The following is an 18,433-nucleotide window of genomic DNA, read 5'->3' as shown; positions in this document are numbered from 1 at the left end:
GGCTGGGTGGGTGTCAGTTCACGCTCCTGGACTGTGACCGGCCTTCCCAGGGCACTCACTGTGCAGTGCTCGCTGCAGAGGCAGCAAAAGAGAGGCTAGCGTCCTTGTGCTATACTTCCTGTTCCTAGGCATTTGTTCTGTCTAGGATTCTGCCCAGCCAGTGGGCGCACGTGTGTGCTCTCCCTCTGAACAGCACCGTGTCCCCAGTCCTCAGCACTGTGTCCCCTGGCCTGGATGAGTCTGAGGTCTGTGCCTCCACAGCTGCATCTGTCTGTCCGTCGGCCGTGGCCGTGGCCCACTGTGGCCGGTGTCCTGGCTCCAGCCTTGGCCAGACCTGCTTCCTGCAGTGCCGGCTCTCCCTTGGCCACGAGGGGGCGCTGCCTCTCGCCCAGCCTTTTTCCTCCCTTGCTGTTGGCTTGCTGCATGTTTTCCAGACCAAGGGTGAGGCGGGCACCTGCCACGGGACCCTCTTCACGCTTCCTGGCCCTGACAGGCACAAAGTCATCTGGACTCCCTCCCTGGGACCTGTGAGGGCACCAGCCCCGCCACCCCACTGGGCACCCGGGGTTCCCCTGGGGCCGTCAGCCACAGAGATCTATGAGGCGCCGGGGTCGACACCCTGTGGAAGCACGGCCCAGCCCTTCCCCGTGCCCTCGCCACGGCACGCGGCCTCTTGTGGCTCTGCCAGACACGAAGTGGCAGCCTGTGTCCAGGGGCCTGAGGTGCGGGGTCTGCGGGGCTCGAGCTGCAGCCGTGGCCGCGTTTGACACCAGCTCTGAAATGCCCAGTGAGTGGCCATGGGCTGTCCCCTGATCCCCGCCCCTCCCCCGCCCCCTCCCTGAGCATCTGTCCCATTCCCTGACTTCTGCCCCACTGTCCACCCCTCTGCTGTTCCCTGGCCTGTGTCCCGTTCCCTGACCCTCCAGCCCATTTCCTGACCCCGTGTCCCATTCCCTGACTCCAGTCCCCGACCCCCAGTCCCCTCCCTGATGCGTGTCCCACTCCCCGACCCCGTATCCCGTTCCTGCCCCTCCGTCCCATTGTCTGCCTAGCGCAGTCTGCGGCTGCCGTGCACCCCTCCTGGTGGGGGCAGCCCTGGCCCCACTTCCTGCGAGACTGGCACAGTCCTTGGGCTCAGCTTCAGGTGATGTTTCTGCCACTGGTGCCTTTTCTGGTCACAGCCCTAGGCTCTGGGCAAGGGGCCCAGCAGGACCCCTTCGGGGAGGGCCACTGCCACGTCATGGGCGTCACCGTGTGTGTGTGTGGGGGGGGCGTGTGCCGTCAGGCCCCCTTCAGACTCAGGGTCTCATGCCTCAGCCGGGGCCCCAGTCGGTCCCAGCTCAGATGTCTCCCAGTCTCCTGGCCCCCGAGGCCTCGTGGCCCCCACCACAGAGCCCCTCCCACGCCAGCAGGGGCTGAAGTCCACTGCTCCCAGGGGCTGGACAACTCGGACAGCCGAGAGGTCCCAGAGAGGCAGCTCGGTCCAGGAAGGGCTCCCCCAGCCACAGTGCCCGCAGGAGGGCCCCGCACCCCTGCAGCCAGCTCTCAAGGCCCCCTGGAGCACAGAACAAAGCCACACAGCACGTCTGTACAAACACTTTATAAAGTATCCCGCCGAAAGTGCACGCGCGTCTGGGCAGCACGCAGTCCCTTCCTGTGACCCCGGGTCCCCGTCGGGCCCGGAGGTGACGCTGGGCAGGCTGGGTGCTCGGGGCTCCAGCCCCACCTCAGTGGGTCCCGGCGTGTCGACCCAGCGGGCGTGTAGCTCCACGCAGACTCACGGGCAGGACCAGGGCTGCGCTTCAGTCCCAACTGGGCTGGTGGTGACCCAGGCGGCTGCTGCCCGGCCCTCCTCCGCCGTGTGGCCACAGCGCCTCACTCACGGCTGCCGCAGGCCCCGAGGGCCGTGCGTCAGGAGACGCCCCGAGGTGGGGAGCCACTGGTGGCCCCTCCTGGCTGTGTGCGGACGGGGACGCAGCCCCGAGGGCCTCCGGGGGCGGCCTGGGCAGCGGCACGCAGACCCGCAGCCTCGCCTGGCCTCAGGGTCACAGGATGCGCCGAGGGACCCCGTGCGGCAGCCGTGCTGTGGCCATCAGGGACCCCAGGCCACGCTGAGCGGGCGGCAGGCGCTGCCGTCCTGCAGGCTGGCGCGAGGCTACACGTGGGTCTCCAGCGCCAGCAGCCGCCCCATCCGCTCCACGTTCTTGTCGATGGTCGCCCGGCAGGTGATCTTCCGGGCGCACTCCATGGGGAACCAGCCCCGCTCCGCGTCTCGCAGCCGCTCCCCCTCGTACCAGCCTGTGGGGCGGGGGACCTGTGAGGGCAGGGCCTGGGAAAGCGCGGGAGGGGCTGGCCAGGGTGAGGAGGCCCCGGCGCTGGTGGCCAGGAAGGGGCGGCACGGAGCTGAGGTGACGAGGAGGCTCAGGGCCTGCCTGGACTTTGGACCCCGGGTGTGGGCCAGCATCTCAGTGGGGGACATGCCTGTGCAGACTGTGTGTACACCGTGCGTGCCTATATGTGCCATGTGCTTGTGCACACTATGTACGCTGTTTTTCTATATACTGCATGCGTGTGTATACTGTGTGTATACTGTGAGTGCTTATGTGCACCACATCCCACATGCGTGTATTCTTGTGTACTCTGTGCATCATGTGCATGCCTGTTTGCTGATGTGTCCTCCTATACACACGTGTGCACCACACTTGTGTCTGTGTGTGCATGTATGTGTGCACGTGTGCACGTGCACCTCTCACTCCAGAGACTGGGCTTCTCCTGAGCACTGGGAGGGACAGTGGAGCACCTTTGGAAGTGAGAACCGTGTGCGGCCCCACCTGGAAGCAGTGCAGGGCGAGCGCAGGGGGAATCGCAGGGGAGCCCAGGGGGAGCGCGGCCTGTGGCTGGCTGGGACCCTCCCCAAGACTCACCGTCGCCCACTTGCTGGTGGACGAGGACCACATCTGCCACCTGCAGGGACAGCTCGTCGGGCTGCTTGGCCGTGAAGGAGCGCACGATCTCCACCTGGGTCAGCGCTGCAGGAGGGTGTGTGAGCTGGGCTGGAGGCTGCGGCCACCACAGCCTCCCGCTGCCCGGCGCAGCTCTGGTCCCTCCCGGGGGCAGTGGGTTCTGTCGCTGGGATTCTGGTGTGAGCCCGGGCAGCGCAGCAAGCGCAGCGTGTGCCAGGGGCTGTGGGGAAAGGGTGCGGGGAGATGCGGGGCTGCGGGGAAGGGGAGCGGGGAGATGCAGGGGTGCAGGGCGATGCGGGGGTGCGGGGAGATGCGGGGCTGCAGGAAGATGGGGCGGAGGAGGGTGTGGGGCAGAGGAGAGGGTGCGGGGGTGAGGGGCAGGGTGTGGGGTGCGGGAGGGCCGTGGCGGCAGTGGAGGAAGGTTCCGGAAGTGGAAGGCTGCAGGGCCCGTCTGAGCTCAGGGACTACTGGCCTGGCAGCTGCGCCCACCCCCCGCCCCGCCGTGGTATACAGGCAGCTCTGTGCCCACTCTGTGCCCACTCCACCCCACACCTCAGCCATGACACCGGCTCCCCGCAGGGTCTCTGAGCTGGGGCCCCGGGGGCAGGAACCCGCCGAGAAGCCTTGGCTTAGAGGCACCAGGAAGCAGAGGACCAGCTTCCGTGCTCTGCCAGGGCATGGAAAAGGAGTGGTCACCTCCTCCAGGATGGCTACCAGCCCTCAGCTCCCACGGTGAGCACCAAGCACAGGACCAGCAGGAAGTGGCGGAGCACCCCAGCCCCAGTACTCACAGGTCCGGTCCGGGGGTGGCTTCCTGCTGCTCTGCCCCAGGGCCCAGATCCAGCGGGCACGCTCACTCCTGGGCGGGGAGGGCACGGTCAGCCCGGGGGTCCAGGAGGGGCCCCCAGACAGACACAACCCAGGGAGGGGCTTCACCATGGGCACTGTCAGAAGAGCAGGGGAAGGCCCTATCAAGGCTCTGAGTGTGTGTGTGTGTGTGCATGTGAGTGTGCGTATATGTGTGTGAGTTTGCGTGTGTGTACATGTGTGTGACTGTGTGTGAGTGTATATGTGTGTGAGTGTGTGTGTGTGTGTGTGTGTGTGTGTGTGGTGGGGATGACAAGCTGTATCCCGTGAATCGAGAGCTGGGGTTGTGACACCCAGAGGGTCGGCGCCTCCAACAAGCTCCATGGACAAAGCCAGCGAGTCTGTCCCTCACCCTCAACCACTGACCCCAAACGAGCAACTGGACTTTGTTTTCTGAGTCGCGCCCAGGGCCCCTGCACGCACAGCCCGGCCTCAGGCCCTGAGCCTGGAGAGGGTCTTGGCCTATTTTAAGGTGCTTTCCTCTCAGACAAATGAAACAGCCAAGTAAGTACCTGGCTGAGAAAGAAATCCTGGGGCCTGTTTTCAGACTGTTCTCAAGTGCTCACCACAGCTGGAGGAGGGGCACAGACACAGACGGAGGAGACCCCAGGGTCTCACCACAGCCGCCGTAGCTTCTAGAGCAGTTGGGTGACTGAACACACTGCAGGAAGCACCTGCCGCCCACTCAGCCCCGTCCTGGCAGTGCAGAGTCCACGGGGAGCACTGCGGTGGGTTCAGCAGCTTCCCCTCACCCACCCACACTCACACTCTTAGTCACACACACACACTCTCAAACACAGTCTCTCACGCTCACACACACCCCCTCACAGTCACACGCTCTCTCTCACACGCACATGCACACACACCGTCAGTCATATGCTCTCTCTCACACACACACACGCACACACGCACATCCCCCACAGTCACACGCTCTCTCTCACATACACATGCAACACACCGTCACTCACACGCTCTCACATACGTAAGCATACACACATGCACACACCGTCACAGTCACAGGCTCTAACACACATAAGCACACACACACGCACACACCGTCAGTCACACGCTCTCACACACGTAAGCGCACACACATGCACACACTGTCACAGTCACAGGCTCTAACACACATAAGCGCACACACGCGCACACACCGTCACAATCACAGGCTCTCACACACGTAAGTGCACACACGCACACACACCGTCGGTCAGAGGCTCTCTCTCACACACACACACACGCCCTCGCAGTCTTGCTCTCACGTGCGAGCACGCAGTGCCGTGACCAGCTCCCGCACTCACTGCGTGTCGGCGCCCAGCAGCAGCCGCACCCGCTCGCCTGCGTGGTTGCTCAGCGCCGTGAGCGTGAAGAGCCGGCCGGCGGCCCCCGGTCTGGAGGGCAGCGCTGCGGGGCTGCCCCGGCCGGGGGACAGGGCTGGCTCCTCGCCATCGCAGCAGCCCACCAGCAGCTGGTCCCGCAGGGAGTAGTCGGTGACCACGTAGCTCTCGTCACTAGGAGGGCGGGCGGCGCGGTCAGGGGGCTGGGGCTGGGGCCGGGAGGAGGGCCCAGAGCCCTGCCCGCCCCCCCCCCACCCCCCCCCCCCCCCGCCACAGCTGCCCTCGGACTCGCCTCTTCCTCTTGGCGATGAGGAGCACGTCGTTGAAGAGGAAGAAGTAGACGTGGTGCCGGCAGGGCCTCCTGGAGAACAGCCCCGCGTCCTCCGCGAAGGCCGTCAGCTCCCCGCGCTTCACCAGCCAGCGGGACGCCGACACCAGCGGGAAGGGCTGCGGCGGGGGGGGGGGGCGGGGGGGGCATGGAGCAGCCCCTCCCCACGGCCCCACCCCCACTGCTCTCCCTGCATCCCTGCAGGACACGGACTCCCCTCCTCTCCCGCACCCTCCCCACCACTCGGGGACATACCCACCTTGCCCCACTCACATCCCTTCTCTGGAAGGTGAGCTCTGCCCTGCCCCAGCCCTGCCTGCCCCGACCCTGCCTCTCCCCGCACCCACCCCCCGCCCCCGTGCCCGCCGTGCAGCCCGCGGCACCTTGACCCTGAACTCCAGCTGGGAGTTGATGGTGCACAGCAGCTCCGTGCGTTCCATCTTCCGGGCACCCTCGTTGCAGAGGCGGACGAGCTGGGGGCGGGCAGACAAGGCGAGTTGAGGGACCAGGACCCACTCAGGATGGCCCCCGGGACCCACGGGCATAGCCCAGGGGGAGAAGGGACCCCAGAGAGCCCGGGACAGGCCCCTGGACCCAGCAAACAGCAGGTGCCACCCGCTGCCCTGCCCCTGCCCACCCCAAGCCCCTCCTGCCCTCGGGGTCACTAGGCGAGTGTCGCCCTCTGTCCCCCCACACACACACGGGGCCCCCACTCATGCTTCAGGGGTCCTCACTCCCCTCCAGAAGGCTCACTCACCTCCCCACTGCTCCACAAGGGGGGCGTGAGAGAGAGAGAGAGAGGGAGGGAGGGAGAGAGGGAGAGAGGGGGGGAGGGGGAGGGAGGAGGAGGGACCGAGAGGGGAGAGAAGGAGAGGGCTAGGGCGGTCAGGACGGAGCGGGCACCCACCTTGCTGGCCTCCCTCAGGGCCCGCTTGCACACGTCGTAGTTGGGGGAGTCCCGGGGGGTTTTCTGGCAGATGGTCTGGAGAATCAGAGCAGTCAGGCCGCCTCACAGGACCCCTGCTGCCCCCCACCTGTCTGCTCACGGTCGCACATGCGAAGGGCATGCAGAGGTCGCCTGCTAACCCCCCACCCGCAGGGTCGAGAGTGTGGCCAGGGCGGAGGCCCAGGTGCGGGGGGGCCCCCCTCCCCGTGCCAGGAGCCGCCTTGTGGAGGCAGGGGCAGGGGGCCGTGAGGCCACACTGGCGGTGGTGAGGGAGCAGCCAGGGGCGGGGGCAGCGGACCTGCCACCCTGGACAAGGCCTCCCCCTCCATGCGTGAAGGTCCACCCTCAGCCTGAGTGGGCTCGGTCACGTCCATGGGGCCAGGAGAGCTGGGAGTCAGCCCTTGCCGTGGGGCGGCCCCACTCACGTCCATGAGCAGCGGCAGCCGCGTGACCCTCTGCATGGGCAGGATGAGGAAGGAGATGATGGGCAGGTTCCGGCAGTCCTCGTGGGCCTCGATGCGGGACAGCGCTGCCCTGAACGCGGCGTTGGTGTCCCTGGGGAGACAGGGTCTCAGACCACCCGCTCGCCCGCATCCTGCCCCGGGCCCCTCCGCCCCCACCCCGCCCCGCAGCCCGGCCCGGGCGGGCCTCACAGCAGCCGCTGTAGCGTGCGCTGCTGGTACACCTCGTTGCTGCAGTAGCGCACGTAGGGCTCGAAGGCGGACGCCGCGTGCTTCTCCACGATGTCGCTGATGTCGTCCACCCCAGGGCCGCCGCCGTGCCGGGCCTCCAGCTCCGAGAAGAACCTGCACAGACGGGCGGCAGGTGCCTGCCCTCAGGGGGCCGGCGGGGCCAGAGCTCCGCGCCCAGCAAGGAGCGGGCAGCGCCCGGGGCGGACGGCCACTCTGGCCCTCAGCAGTACGGGCGGAGAGAGTGCGAGTGTGTGAGCCTGGACGGGTGTGTCAGACCGAGTGTGAGTTAGTGCGGGTGCTGCTGTGAGTGAGCGTGTATGAACACGTGTGTGTGCCTTTGTGTGAGTGTGACTGTATGTATGGGTGCATGTGAGTCTGTGTGAACATGAGCATTGTGTGTACATGAGTGTATTGTGTGAGTGATGTGTGTATGAGTACGTGTGTGAATGTGTGAGAATGGGAATATGTGAAAATCTGAGTATGTGAATGTTGTGTGTGGGAGTGCATAAATGTGTGAAGTGTATGAATGTGTCAGTAAGAATGTGCTTATGAGAATGTGCACATGTGTGTGAAGTATGTGCATATGTGAATGTGTGTGGATGTGTGCATGTAGGTGAATGTGAGTGTGTATGCATGTGCATGAGTGAATGTGTGCACGTGTGTGCATGTATATGAATGTGTGCACATGTGAATGTGTGTGAGTGTATGAGTGTGAATGTGTGTGCATGATTGTGAAAGTGTGTGAATGTGAGTGTGTGAATATGTGTGCATGTATATAAATGTGTTAATGTGCATACACAAGTGTGAATGTGTGTAAATGTGCACGTGTGAATGTATGCACATGTGTACATGTGTGCATGTTTATGAATGTGTGTGCGTGTGAATGTGTGTGTGTGCGCGTGTGTGGATGTGAGTGCATGAATGTGTGTGCCTGTGTGAGCACATGTGTGTACTTGACATGTTCATGAGCATTTCAGGCGACAAGGATCACTGGGCAGGACTCTGCCCTGCTCCCCCAGCCCTGCTCCCCCCAGCCCTGCTCCCCCCAGCCCTGCTCCCCCAACCCCGCTCCCCCCAGCCCCGCTCCCCCCAGCCCCGCTCCCCCAGCCCTGCTTCCCCAGCCCTGCTCCCCCCAGCCCTGCTCCCCCCAGCCCTGCTCCCCAAGTTCCACCCGCCTCCTGCTTTAGGATCTCAGGACCCTGCAACAAGGACCAGAAGTGTGCCGGGTCAGTGTGGAGGGCTCTCGGAGGTCAGGGCCCAGCCCCCCCTGGGATGGGTGGAGGGGCTCGGCAAGGCGGGGAGGGCGCCCGTCCTGCAGACCCTCACGCACAGCACAGTGGGGGCACGGCCTCGGGCGCACACAGACGCCCTTGTCCCACTCAGCCAGGCCCCGGCAGCCACAAAGGAGCCTTTGTCTGGTCCTGCCACTGACCAGGCAGCTCCCAGCCCCTGGCCCCCAGGGAGCCTTTCCCCTCGCTCCCGAGTCCAGGCCATTCCTCGGAGCCTCTCAGAGCTAAGCCGGGCCCCGCAGGCTCCCTCCGCTGCCCCCCCCCCCACCCCCGAGAAGCCCCAGGCCCACAGGGTCACCAGACACTCCCAGACACAGCCCCAGCACTTACTGCCACCAAGACGTAAGGGGCTCCTGCCCCCAGGGCCCGGAAGGACCCTCCAGGGGTGAAGGGGCCCGGCTTACGGCCAACCCCTGCCCGCCCCTGGGACTCCACACAGCCCAGGGAGCCGAGCACAGCCGGTGTGGCCCCACTAGGAAGGATTCTTGCATGCAAGAAGGACAAACTTGTTTTCCCGAAGCCTTGGAAACCGGAGCGTCCAGAGCAGCTCGGGGCCGAGCCAGAGCATCTCCTGGGATCATGAAGGCCGCCCATCCCACCTCCGCCCATGCGTGTCCCACCCACAGCCTCACTCTCTCCCTCCATCCACCTGCACCCGGGACAGGCCTGACCTTCATGTGGGCCGTTCTCGGGGGCTGCGCCCAGCACCACAGGGGAACAGCGGAGGGAGGCGGGTGAGCGCCACCACAGGACACACGCGGACACGTCCCCAGGCCCAGGCCCCCTGTGCATTTCTCACCTCACCCAGAGCGGCCGCCTTCACCTGTTCTCCCCGCGGGGAGCCGGAGACTCCTCAGAGCCCCACTGTGCTCCCCTCCCCTCCGGCCGGCCTGTGACTGAAGACTACTTCCCTGCCAGGCCAGGAGAGGGAGCACCAGAGAGAGAGTCTTCCTATGGCCGAGGCCCCAGGGGCAGGGTGGCAGGTGCAGGCCTTGCCCAGAGGAGCCCGGGTTCCGTCCCCAACACTGCACGTTCCCCGGAGCACCGGCAGGAGAGCTGGGGGGCCTGAGTACCGGGGGTGCGGCCCAAACAACCACATTGGGAGATGTTGGGGCCTGGAGGAGCATCTCGGGGGCTAGAGCACATCAGTCCAGCCAGGTCCCCGCCAGCAGCCCTGGGCCGGCACGGAGCAGCCAGTGGGCAGGGGGGTGGCCACAGCCCCGAGCACTGTCGGGAGGCCTTCAGGTAACAAGAACAAAATCTCTCCCACTGGTGCCCATGGCATGTGAGCAACCACGACGGTCATGTGACCACTATTCAGAAATGACCTCACAAGAAATCCCAGGGCACTGGGTGGGGTGAGGGGCACCGAGGAAGGAAGGGCGCAGCACCTTCCCCCGACCCCGAGGTCGGACAGTCCTGGGGCAGAGACACAACCAGAACTCAGAGAGGACTCAGCCCAGCCTCAGCCCAGCACTCACTTCTTGCTGGCCTCGCACACGTCGGTGATGTTGGAGAACAGGTGATGCCTCTCAGTCTTGGTCATGGTCTGGCCCAGCTCCTGGGACTCCTTGAACATCCGGATGAGGGTGTGCAGGCTGAGCAGGTAGGAGCGCTCGGACGAGATGACCTCCAGGATGGCCTGTCGGGAGGGCGGGCGTCTGCCAGGGCATTCGTCTGCGGCACCACGCGTGGCACAGGGCTGCAGGCACACGGCTGTCACGGCCAGCTGATGCCCCACAGCCCTCTGCTCACTACCCACCACTGTGACCCCTCACGGGAACCCCGACTGTACCGAGGGTGACCCCGACTGTGGACGACTGTGACGCCGACTGTGATCTCTGTGACCTCTGATGGGAGCCCCTGGCTGTACCCACGGTGACCTCTGACTATGACCTCCGATGGTACTGATGGGAACCTCCGACTGTACCTGACTGTGACTCCCAGACTGTGTGCCTGGCTGTGCCATGACTGTGACCTGATTCCCATCGTGACCTCTGTGACCCCTGACTGTGAGCCCTGACTGTGACCCCCTACTAGGACACCAACTGTGATCGACTGTAATCCTGACTGACCCTGGGCTGCAACCCTCCAACTATATAAAGCTTCTGGCTGTGACCTGCTGGAGGCTCCAGCTGTAACTCCCCCGACTGTAACGTCCACAGCTCAAGTACAGGCACGTCCTGGTGGCGCCCACAAGGCCCCAGAGACAGGGAGGGGGAGAAGCGGGTGGACGCTTCGTGGCTTTGTCTCCTCTATGAACCAGGGAGAATGACAAGGTGGCCCTGCTGGCCGGCCCCCCGCCCAGGGACACGGGTGCTCAGACTTGGGGACACTCGGGCACCGGAGCACAATCCCGGGGGTGCAACAGGGCGAGTAGCAGCCTCCGCTGTGGACGAGACTCAGGCTGGCCTCTGGGTGTGGTGCCATCGAGGCACGAGCGGGACGTGACACATTGGCAGACACAGATGGGCAGCACATGCACCCGGTGCCCACACGGGCGGCTTCTCCCAGCTGGCATGACGCGGCTCCACCTTCTCAGTAAACCCTTCCCCAGGGGCGGTCCTGGGGTCAGGCTGGGCCGTGCGTGGGGGGCACCGTGCTCGAGACGGGCGCCAGGTCCCACCACGCCTGGTGTGGTTGCCTCGTCCACTGGCGTCCCTTCTCCAGCCTCCTTCCAGCTCGGAGCCTGCCAGGGACTCAGTGCGGGAGGCGGGGCCTCGCCCCAGGGGGCCCAAGGGTGCCCAGAGCATGGCCGGTACTGACCAAGACAGCAGGGGCCGGAGGGCAGCGCGCTGACCGGGTCACACCCCAGGCCCCGCGGAGCCAGCAGGTACCCCTAGTCGCCCCCGCCAGGAGGGAGCTGAGCACTGCTGAGGGGGCCCTAGGACAAACCAAAGCGCCAGGAAACTAAGAAGCTGTGGGACCGTCACGCCTCCCTCCCGGGCGCTAAGTGGAGCACCCACCCGGGTGCCAGGCCGCACGCAGGCCTCAGGCGGGCGTGGGGAGGGCCTGTCTGGGCCGGGACCCTCCGAACCTACCTCCTGCCTCTTCCTCTCCTCCTGGCTCTCGGTCTGGGAGAGTCCGTTCCTTCTTACCTAGGCAGAGTGCGGCCAGCTGAGTCGCGGTGGCCAGTGTCGGGCCACCTCAGCTCACGCTTGTGCCCCTCGGCCTATGCCTCGAGCTCACGTGAGCCGCAGCCCTGTAGGCATGTCAAAACCCAGAAAGAATCTGGGACAGGGGACAGACAAGTGAGGCCAGCGTGTTCCAACCCTCATCCTGGACACTCTCCAGTCGTCATCTGCCATCATCCATCCACTATCACCTGCCCTCCCCCTCCTCCCCCCCCCCCCCCGCCCACCCGCCCATCGTCCATCCATCACTCGTCCCTCCTCCATCCCTCATCCATCCAGCCACTCAGCCTCGGGTACTGGAAGGAACCCTAGGTCTCAAGCAGACGAGACGTGTTCTGACACCAATCCTGAAAATGAGAATTTTGACTCAAAAGTCAAGAATGATGGTTACAAAGAACTTCAGCAGATGAAGGATTTCAGCTAAGGTCTGGCTCGCGGGGCTGGTTCTTCCACCCCCGTGCTGCTGAGACCCGGCGTTCCCCAGCGTCAGCCAGAGAGGGCTCAGCCTGTTCCCCCAGGGCCCTCTGGCAGTGCTCAGGGCTATACCCGGTTGGGGGCTCACGTCGGGCAGTGCCCGAGGGACCAGATGGGGTGCCGGGGACAGAACCTGGGTCGGCCTCGGGCCACGCCAGTTCCACCCCTGAGCTACCTCCCTGAGCTATCTCCCTGGCCGTTATCCGTGACCCCTCGGTCCTTGTGATCTCTGTGAAGGAGCACAGAGGTCTCTGTCTTGTCTGTCCAGCACCAGGGCCTGGGCCCGAAGCAGCACAGAACACGTCTCTCCTCAAAGGAAAACCAGGTTCCAGGCCTCTCTCTGCAAGGAGGCGAGAGGGCCAGGCTGCTGTGTGCAGGAATGCCAAGGGCACTGTTCGAGCAGCAGAGAGCTGCGGGGAGAGCAAGGCCTGCTTGACACCCCCGCCCCACACACATGTACATGCACACACGTACACGTACACACATGCACACATGCATACGCACATACACATACAAATACACATACACACATGCATGCACATGCACACATGCACGCACATACACACATGTGCACAAGCCCCTGGAGACCCCATGTGCTCACATATGTATGCAGACTCACGCTCATACATGCATATAGGCACATGTCCACATGCTCACTCACACAGTCACATGTGCACACACATGTAAAAGGCCACATGTCCATGTTCTATGCACTAGTCATACCTGCACATGTGCATACATATGTATCCTGTGTGTACACACACATGCTCACATACATACACACACACACACAAACGGGCTCACTAGCACACATGCCCTGCAGTCACACATGCACACATGTGTCCCAGGTGTATACATGTGAAGGCATACACCCATGTGCTTACCCATGTGCCCCGCAGTCATGTATGCACACACATTTACCCCACATGCACATGGGCTCATTCACGTGCACTGCAGTCATACCTGCACCTGTGCAAATACATGTACCCTGTGTGTGCATGTATGTGCACGCATTGATGTGAAAGGTGAGGTGCATGTCCCAGAGGCAGGAGCCGATAGGCCCCGGAACCCAGGCGGCCAGACTGGGAGGGACGTGGCGGTGCAGCCGCTGATGACCTGAGGTCAGCGGGCAGCGAGCCGGCCCCCTGCAGGTGCACGCGCCCCCTGGGCTCCTGCCCTCCAAGGCAGGGCTGGGGACATCTGTCCTCCCAGGGAGAGGCCGGAGACCAGGCGCACCCACGCCCAGTGCTAGCCCGAAGCACGGCCGGGGCAGGGCACGGGGCAGGGCTGGGCACAGCCGTCCAGACGGGAACCACGCCAGTCAGGTCAGGCAAGGCGCTCGCGGCCCAGAAAGCCTGCACGGCCGGCGGGGACCCCCGCAGTGGCCCCACTCGACCCGCTTCCCTGCTCCTGCTTAGGCCCCTGCCTCCGAGACACGCGGGGCAGCGGCGTGTCCGGCACCGTGGCCGGCACTCAGGTCCCCATGAGGCCAGGCCCCGCACACGCCAGCCCCGCACACGCCAGCCCTGGGTCCCGCATTGGCCTGTCACTGGAGGGCCCTCCATCCCTGCACCAAGAGGGTCCCTGAGCCCACCGGAAGTGAGCCCTGAGCACCCCCAGGTGTGGTCTAACACACGAACCAAAACACCAACCCCCAAACCCAAACACGCATTTGGCCAAGACAGGGAGTGACCAGCCGCCACCGAGTGCCCAGGCCCCGTGAGGCCGCCAGAGGCCAGGGGCGTCCGCACGAGAGGACACGGCCTCGCGTCGCTGCCTCAGTGGTCTCCAGGCAGCTGCAGGGGCAGCAGCAGGCTCAGAGGCCGCCCTGCGCCACAGCCCGTGGCGGGGCTGGGGGGTCAGGGGAGCACTGTGCCCTGCAGCCACCCAGGGGAGCCCCACTGCGCTGCAGACACCAGCCCTGCCCGCACCGGCCACTCTGCCCGGCCACTCCCTGCAAGGACAGCAGGACCCAAGAGGAGGAGGAGGAGGAGAAGCTTCCAGAACCCAGTATCCACAGCCACAGCCGGAGCTGCGAGACCCCGGGGACGAGTCCCGCCCCCAGGAGGCCACTCACGGCAGACAGCTGGCTCCAGGTGGCCGGCGCTGGCGTGGGCTGGGCCCCGGCACTCTCGCCCGCCTCCCGCTCGCCGAGCTCCGGCGCGTCCTGCTGGCCCTGGTGGCGGGCGGCGTCTCCTGCGGGCAGACACGGGCAGCTCACCGCCCGCCACCCCCGGCCCACCCGCTGCAGGAGGGGAGGGCACATGGGCAACACCCACGGCCACGCACACGCCCGCCCCTCCCCCGCCCTCCAGCCTGGGCCAGCTGACAGGCCCCATGGCCGAGACCACCATGAGGGAAAGACCCCAAGCCCCCAAACTCCCCGCCCTCGTGTCCCAGCCACTGGCCTTCAGGGCCCGAGCAAGGACACAAAGTTGCTTCTCTGGGGGTCAGCTGGGTGGGGAGCGGAGAGGCCGGGAGACCAGTCACTCGGAGCGCGGCAGAGAGGAAAAGCCCAAGAAAGGATAGGCAGCACCCACAGGGCCGGGACGGCCCCAGTGACAGGCCTGTACAGGAGCCGCAGGTGCAAAGGCCCTGGGGCAGGCTCTGCTCCAAAGCTACATGTGCCAGGACCCGGGCTGGGCTGAAGAGCTGGCATGAAGGCCTAGCTTGGTGCCGGGGAACACGCGGCTTTCTGGCCCAGCGAGAAGGGGTCCCTGGGACTCCTGGGAGATATGCACAGGGCCTGGGGGACAGACTGCAGGGTGGGGGCTCAGAGCCCCGGGCAGGGCAAGAGACAGGAGCTGGACGGAAGTCGGGTGTGCCGGCAAGCAGCCAGGCAGTGCCAGGCTGGGCATGGGCAAGGCGCGGCCCTGGGCGTGCGGAGAGGGGGGAGGGGTGTCAGAGGCAGAGCTGGGTGGGGGCGGGGGACGCTCCCTCGAGACTGGCCCCGAGCTCCCAGGCTGAGATGCTGGGGAAGGGCGTCCGGCTGCAGCACTGGGCGACAGCAGTGCCCAGCCCCCCCACTCCCCCCCGCACTGCAGGGGCCCGGCCGCATTCCACAGGTGCAGGCAGGTGCGGGGGCTCCCGCTTATCACACGCCCTGTCGGCGGGAGGGCACAGCACGCTCCCAGGAGGCCGCGCCCTTCTCCAGCCCCGACCGACCGTGGCCGGGCTCAGCGCCGCATTCCAGACGGGAGCCCGCATGGCCACGCGCTCCCTCTCACGGGACCGGGCGCCCTCGGCCCGACGCCCGACTGACCCCGCTCTGGGCGGCCTCCTGGGAGCAGGCGCCACGCCCGAACACGGGAGAGCCCCAGCCCCTCACCCCGACACACAGCGGGACCTGGGTCCGTGAGACCCGGCAGACAACACGCCTGACCCGTGTGCCCGCCCCAGCAGCACCACGGGCAAGCCCGCACCCAGCCCCGGCGTCAGAGCTGCAGGGACGGGCGGCGGACAGGGCCCTGGGCCCCCACGCGCTGACCCGTTTTCACCCCGGCACCACGTGTGCCCGCCAGGAGGGCCCCGGGCGTGCAGCCAGGAGAAAGCCCTGAGTACGGTCGCGGGTCCCATGCAGGAAGGGGACAGAGCTGGGGAGGGGCCGGCTACCACCCGAGTCAGGCCAGGGCCCTGCTGGCCCTTCCTCTGACCACGGCACGGGGACACCGGAGTGCTGCGCTGCCCTCCAGGCTCCTGCAGCTGGAAGCAGACCCCACCCGCCCACAGAGCGACCGCTGAGCACTTGGCAAGGGGCTTTTTTCTCAGCCCCCGAATGTGCAGTTGCAAGTTCTTGGGGCCCTTGTTTCTGTGGGTGGGAGGCGAGTGACGAGAACGGGGAGTCAGAAATGACCCTGAGACAGTGGACAGTGGGCAGGGGGCTGGGGAGGTGGCAGGGTGGCCAGGCACCGCGCCAGCTGCCTCGCTGCCAGGGGGCCTCCTGCCGCAGCACCGCTGGGCCTGCATGGACTAGCAGGGCCCGGGCCACCGGGTGTCACCGCGCCTGACCCCGGGGCCCCAGCACCGCCCAGAAGCCCCCAATAAAGGACGTGGCCGTCTGGGGAAGGCTTGATGGAGACAACCTCAGACCCAAGCTCAGGGACTGCCCCTCCGGGCTGGCCGCTCCCCGGCCCTGCGAAGGGAGAGGCAGGGCGGGGGAACGGGCAGCCCGCAGGCGGACGCCGTGAGCTCAGCCTCCCTCACGGAAACCCAGCGGCACGCACTTCTCCACGCCGCGCCACTAGGGACGGGCCGGCCGTTTTTCTCATTCTCAGAGTGTCTGCTCGCTGCAGCGGGGCCTCCGCGTGTGATGGATATTCCACATTGACACAGCTGAGTCCGGACACCGAAACACTCACCTTCCCCGGCAAGCGTCCCTTGTCCTTTCAGCATTTTTTTCTGAGGAACGAGAAAAGCAAAACAAGAAACGAGAGAAAGGAAAGGCAAACTATGTACGAGTGGACGGATGGGGACGCGGCGGTGTCAGCGGGGAGCACTGTTGGGCCTGGGAGATTCAGCACCCCCAGGACCATGAGCGCAGGGTGCTGGGGAAGCCCACGCACGAGCGAGGGGTGAGCAACGGCCCCCAGGGGGCTGCGTGGCCCCCCTCCTGTCCCCTGTCCCCTGGCCGCTCGTGCGTGGCCGCCCGGAAGAGCACCCGGGGAAGACTGACCACCCTCTGGGGCCCCCAGCGCTGGCCTAGGAGCACCCACAGCCCTGACCTCCAGGAAGCCTGCGGGCACACCCCGGCCCGGCACCGCCATCCCGGCTCCACCCCCGAGGCCACCCGGCACATCCCAGGGGACCCTCTGGGGTGCTAGGGTCACTCCGGGTCGGCCAAGGCAGGCACGTCCCCTCGATGCCGCCCGTGTGCCTCAGCCCCCACTGCTCCCGCCTGGACGGCACAGGCTTTGCCACTTGCTGCCCCTTCCGGCCCGAGAAGCTGCTGCCACCCACTCCTCCGTGAGAGGGGGACGCAGATCAGGCCCCTGCCACGAGGAGTCCCCAGGACATGCACTTTAGAGTATGTTTTTCAAAAGTTTACGCCACCCCACGCGGGGCTGTGATCCATGGAGTAAGAAGCCGGCTACTGGGGCCAGACACAGCAGGAAGGGGCTCGCCTTGCTGCAGGGGACCGGGGTACAGGCTCCGGCACGGCAGGGGGTCCAGAGCCCCAGCAGAGAGAGCCCTGAGCACAGGGCCGGGAGCAACCCTGAGCACAGGGACAGGAGTCAGCCCTGAGCACAGAGCCAGGAGTGACCCTGAGCACAGAGCCGGGAGTGACCCTGAGCACAGGGCCGGGAGTGGCTCTGAGCACAGAGCCAGGAGTGACCCTGAGCACAGAGCCAGGAGTGGCCCTGAGCACAGGGACAGGAGTGACCCCGAGCACCCCTGGTGTGGTCCAAATCGGAACAGAAAGCCAGTCCGCCGGACTCTGCCTGTGGGTGCTGACGGCCGGGCGGGCCTGGCTGCGCCCCGGAGTCCCGCGCTCAGCGGGTCTGGTCCGTCCCCGCCCGCCCGCCCGCCCGCCCCGCCGGCCCGCTCACCTGAACCCTGCCCAGGCCTGCCAGCCTGTCCCAGCCCTCGGCCACGGCGGCCAGCGCGGGCGGCGACGCGCGGCTCTTCTTCCTGGCGTTGCGCGCGGGCTCCAGGCCGCTGCCCACGGCGCGGCGGTAGGACGTGGAGCGCAGGCCCCTGCGCGGGGGCCCGGGGCTGGCCGGAGCGGCCGGCGCGTCCAGCGCGTCCAGCGGGCAGCGCGCCTTCTGCCGGCGGCGGGGCTCGGCGGCCAGCGCGCGCGGGATGAGCTGCCGCTGGGCGCGGGCCGGGGGGCTCGGGGGCTCCGCGGGGTCCGGGGGGCTCGGGGGGTCCGGCGGGTCGGGCGGGTCGGGCGGGTCCGGGGGGCTCTCGTCGTGCACCGGGAAGTCGGTGACCAGCACCCCGCGCGGGCTCAGGTAGGACTGCGGGCGGCCGGCCATGTCCCGGGCAGCGCGGGAGCCGCCGCGCCCTGGGGTCGGCGCCGCGCGGAGCCCCCGTGGGTGGCCGGGTCGCCGCGGGCGGGCGGGAGCGGTGGAGGGCGCAGCCGGGAGGCGCAAGCCCCCCCACCCGGCGGGGCAGGCCCCGCCCCGCCCGAGGCCCCGCCCCGCCCCGCCCGCCAGGCCCCGCCCCTCCAGGAGGCCCCGCCCCGCCAGCACTGGCCCCGGCCCCAGGAGGGCCCGCTCCGTCTGCGCAGACCCCGCCTCCCCGGGAGGCCCGCCCCGCCCACGCAGGCCCCGCTCCGCCCACGCAAGCCCCGCCCCTTCGTGAGGCCCCGCCCCGTCTCCAGGAGGCCCCGCCCCCAGGAGGTCCCTCCGCGCCCCTCCCGCACAGGCTCCGCCTCCAGGAGGTGCTGGTCCTCCGGTGAAGC

At 66.7% G+C, this 18,433-nt stretch overlaps 1 protein-coding gene across 2 annotated transcripts; it reads right to left on the bottom strand.

Moving 5' to 3' along the window:
- Window positions 1-1,585: 1,585 nt before the first annotated feature.
- On the bottom strand, window positions 1,586-18,139 carry ARHGEF26 (Rho guanine nucleotide exchange factor 26). 2 transcript variants are annotated; one of them, XM_055127998.1, is made up of 14 exons: window positions 17,577-18,139; window positions 16,389-16,428; window positions 14,108-14,226; window positions 11,464-11,520; window positions 9,904-10,124; window positions 7,095-7,247; window positions 6,867-6,996; window positions 6,403-6,477; window positions 5,879-5,968; window positions 5,460-5,614; window positions 5,132-5,341; window positions 3,755-3,822; window positions 2,925-3,029; window positions 1,586-2,298 (listed from the first exon to the last, which is right to left on the bottom strand). In XM_055127998.1, exons 1-14 carry the CDS (start codon window positions 18,003-18,005, stop codon window positions 2,156-2,158), a joined length of 1,995 nt encoding a protein of 664 aa, XP_054983973.1. In that variant the 5' UTR covers window positions 18,006-18,139; the 3' UTR covers window positions 1,586-2,155. The 2 variants fall into 2 exon arrangements, with proteins under 2 accessions (XP_054983973.1, XP_054983974.1); XM_055127999.1 differs by having other exon boundaries at window positions 9,904-10,064; window positions 17,577-18,138.
- Window positions 18,140-18,433: the final 294 nt, after the last annotated feature.

This window comes from Sorex araneus, chromosome 2 (assembly GCF_027595985.1).
Source record: "Sorex araneus isolate mSorAra2 chromosome 2, mSorAra2.pri, whole genome shotgun sequence".
NCBI classification, from domain to species: domain Eukaryota; kingdom Metazoa; phylum Chordata; class Mammalia; order Eulipotyphla; family Soricidae; genus Sorex; species Sorex araneus.
Note: the sequence above shows the minus strand (reverse complement) of the source record. Positions and strands in the feature narration are given on the sequence as shown.